This window comes from Sceloporus undulatus, chromosome 2 (assembly GCF_019175285.1).
Source record: "Sceloporus undulatus isolate JIND9_A2432 ecotype Alabama chromosome 2, SceUnd_v1.1, whole genome shotgun sequence".
Taxonomy (NCBI): Eukaryota; Metazoa; Chordata; class Lepidosauria; order Squamata; family Phrynosomatidae; genus Sceloporus; species Sceloporus undulatus.
The window spans coordinates 173,398,071-173,401,252 of record NC_056523.1 but is presented as its reverse complement, the minus strand read 5'-3'; the positions used below and the strand labels follow the sequence as shown (position 1 = coordinate 173,401,252).

The 3,182-nt window shown below is 45.8% G+C and overlaps 2 protein-coding genes across 3 annotated transcripts in view; one reads left to right on the top strand and one right to left on the bottom strand.

The window, feature by feature from the left end:
• Nucleotides 1-719, top strand: part of LOC121921591 (TBC1 domain family member 15-like) — a 722,109-nt gene extending 721,390 nt beyond the window's left edge. The window contains exon 12 of the mRNA XM_042449886.1: nucleotides 519-719. Within this exon, the coding sequence (XP_042305820.1) occupies nucleotides 519-570 (52 nt within the window). The 3' untranslated portion in view covers nucleotides 571-719. The remainder of the gene's footprint in view (nucleotides 1-518) is intronic.
• ZNF385A (zinc finger protein 385A) overlaps nucleotides 1-3,182 on the bottom strand; it is a 314,317-nt gene that overhangs the window by 238,302 nt on the left and 72,833 nt on the right. The window lies entirely within an intron of this gene.

Sequence of the window (3,182 nt, the reverse complement as noted above, 5' to 3'; positions counted from 1 at the left end):
GAAATGGATTTTCCAGTAAGTGGGAATGGGTCCTTCAGGTAAGGCAAGTCTGCTCTGGGATTTAGTCTTAAATTTCATGGAGTTATCCATAGTGCTAATCCCTAAAGCAAGTTCAGCTCCTCGGATATACTTTCAAAGTTAAAACTAAACCCCAGAACAAATTCATTGACCTACTGACACGAAAGCCATCAGACACCACTGTGGAAGGCAAGGGGTGTATCTGTAGGATCATTGTCCAGAGTCTAAAGTTACTTAACTCTATCACTGTCAAGCCACTAATGCTAGAATAACTGTGTGAAAAACCAGACTAGATCCCATCAAAGAGTCAAGTCCAGTAGACTTGCCAAACCACAGAATGCTAAGGTAGATGGGGCATCCTTTGGAACCCACTGTACTTATGCTCTCAAAAGGCAAACAAAAATAGAGTCTTGATGTAGATTCCAACAGGAGAGATGATATGAAAGATTGCCATCAAATGTCAGTCATGGTGGACTTAAACAATGCTAATGTCACAATAGGTTGCAAGGCAGACTTCAGCTGAACACTCTACATGGGGAGGAGAGGACATAAGTGACATGTGCCAGAAAAGCAGGACTTGACAGATGACTACAATGAATATCCAACACACACACTCCATGGGAGAAAATGGACTTCACTACCTCCTGCAGGAAAAAAATGAGATCACATCCTCTTTGGGAGCAAATCACCAATAAAACTATAAGCATATCAACTAAACATCATGTTAAGGCCTCTTCGTAAGCCAACCTAGTAGTCCTTAGGCATCCCTTCATTCAAAATGGATATCTTACACTACTAAATTATGCTAGCTTCACAGTTGCTGTGTACCTCCAAGTTGTTTCTGACTTATGGCAACCCTATCATGGGATTTTCTTGGCAAGTTTCTTCAGCAGAGGTTTGCTGTTGCCATCCTCTGAGGTTGAGAGAGTGTGACTTGCCCAAGGTCACTCAGTAGGTTTCATGGCTGATCTGGGAATCAAACCCTGGTCTCCAGAGTCACAATCCAACACTCAACCACTGTGCCACAAAACTACAATTTCCAGAATTCCATAGCACTGAGCCATGGCAAATAAACCAGTATCACACTGCATTATTTCTGTAGTGCAGATGCAGCCAAGTACTGTACACACGAAACTAATCAGGATAAAGTTAGGAGTTTTCATAGCTGGGAGAGAAGAAGTAAGAACAGCATTCCTCTGCTCAAAACCAGCACATGTGAACAAGATGAATAAGTAGGTGGAATTAACATTGATTGAGGAAGAAGGGTCACATCCCCACATGTGAAACAAATATAGCATAAGCATGCTGAGGGGGTAATGAAAAAAAGGCTAGGACATCAGAAGCACCCTTGCAATACTGCAGTGTAGCCTCTCCAGTAAGTCTGGAAGGACATAATCCCAGCTGCAATGGCATTACTCCACAGCCTCCCTTTTAGGCCACAGGCATATTGCCAAGAAACCCCCATGATAAGGTTGCTTTAGGCTGTATCTGCAGTGGCGAAATGGTATCCAATATGACACTGGCTTAAAGCTGTGGAATTCTGGGAAAATTTCTAGACTTCCATAGCATGGAGCCACAGCAGTCAAAATGGTGTCAAACTGGTTACCATTTTTCCAGTGGAGATGCAGCCTCATTAAGGTTGCCATAAGTCAGAAAGGACTGGAAAGCGCACAACAACAACAACAAAGAGGCCGACAGGGAAGCTCCTGGCTGTAGCTGCTGAACTGAAGGTGACTCTTCCCAGGTTTCCATCATGATCCTGACTCTGAGATGTCCCTGCTAGCTGCTTGCAGAGGACAGGAGGCTCCTCCCCCCCCCCCCCCCCTTCTTCCCTGGCCAGGCAGTATCAGTCTTTGGGAGTGAGTGCAGAGCAAGAGCAAGCAGCTCTGGAGGGTGGGCTGGAGGGAGATAACAAATGGCCTGGTGCCCCCCTCCTTCCCTCTCCAATGCTGCTTTATTACAGCAGCGAGTTCAGGCGCAGGTGACGGAGCCATAAACCGCAGCCCGGGTGCTTGGCAAGCAAAGCCATTTATTAAAGAGTGACTGAAGGCAAAGCAAACATGAAGAAGGGCAAGGGGAGATTACAGGCAGAGAAGTTGCTCACAAGGAGGCAACATGCTTTCACATGGCCTGGACCAGCTCCCTCCCTGTCAAAGGCCTATCTGGTGTGGAACACACACACACACACCATCTTGTCCTTTCATCTCATTTCTTTATTGACTGATCCCACCATAAGCCTCAGATTCCCTCTGTAGTGTTCCAACTGCCAAGATAAACCACAGGGCAAGACAGTATGGACTAGGACACTGGAAGACCAGGGTTTGAATCTCTGCTTCGAAGTGGAAATCCATTGGGTGACCTTGGGCAAGTCACATACTCTCAGCCTTGGAGGATAGCAATGCCAAACCCCCTCTAAACAAATCTTGTCGTGCAACCTGCATGATTGGTTTGCCTTAGGGTCAGAATACATCAGAAACAAGGGCACACAACAGCTTGCTTCCTTGCCAGAGTGAAACACCTAACCTTTTCCTAGTAGTATGTCGAGAGCCAGCATGGCTAACTGGTTTGAGTGATGGACTACGATTCTGAAGACCAGGATTCTATTCCCAGTTTAGCCATGAAACCTTCTAAGTGACCTTGGGCAAGTTACACTCTCAGCCTCAGGGGAAGGTAATGGCAAACTTCCTCTGAACCAATTGTACCAAGAAACCCCCATTATAAGTTTGCCTTAGGGTCACCATTAGTCAGAAATGACTTGAAGGCACACAATATCATGAGATGTATCATAAGAATACATGACTCAACAGAAAAGATAATGCTGCTTCCAAAGGTAGAAAGCAGTAGGAAAAGAGGAAGACTGTCTTACAGCTGAATAGACTCACTCAAGGAATCCACAGCCCTGACATTGCAGGATCTGAGCAGGGCTGCTGATGATCAGGGTTCTTGCAGGTCTCTCATTCATAGGAGTCTATCACACGGAGCTTTTTGGTGGTGTTGTGGCTCAGTTCCAACTCACTTCCGAAGTGATTGCACTTCCAATGATGCGGTTTCATGTCATAAACTGACTGTTTTATCAGAGGCCATTGATTTCTATGGGAGCCCCATGCGAATTGCTTCAGCAGTGTTTCTGAAGTCACCCCTCATTTTGGTAAAAAGGGGGGGGG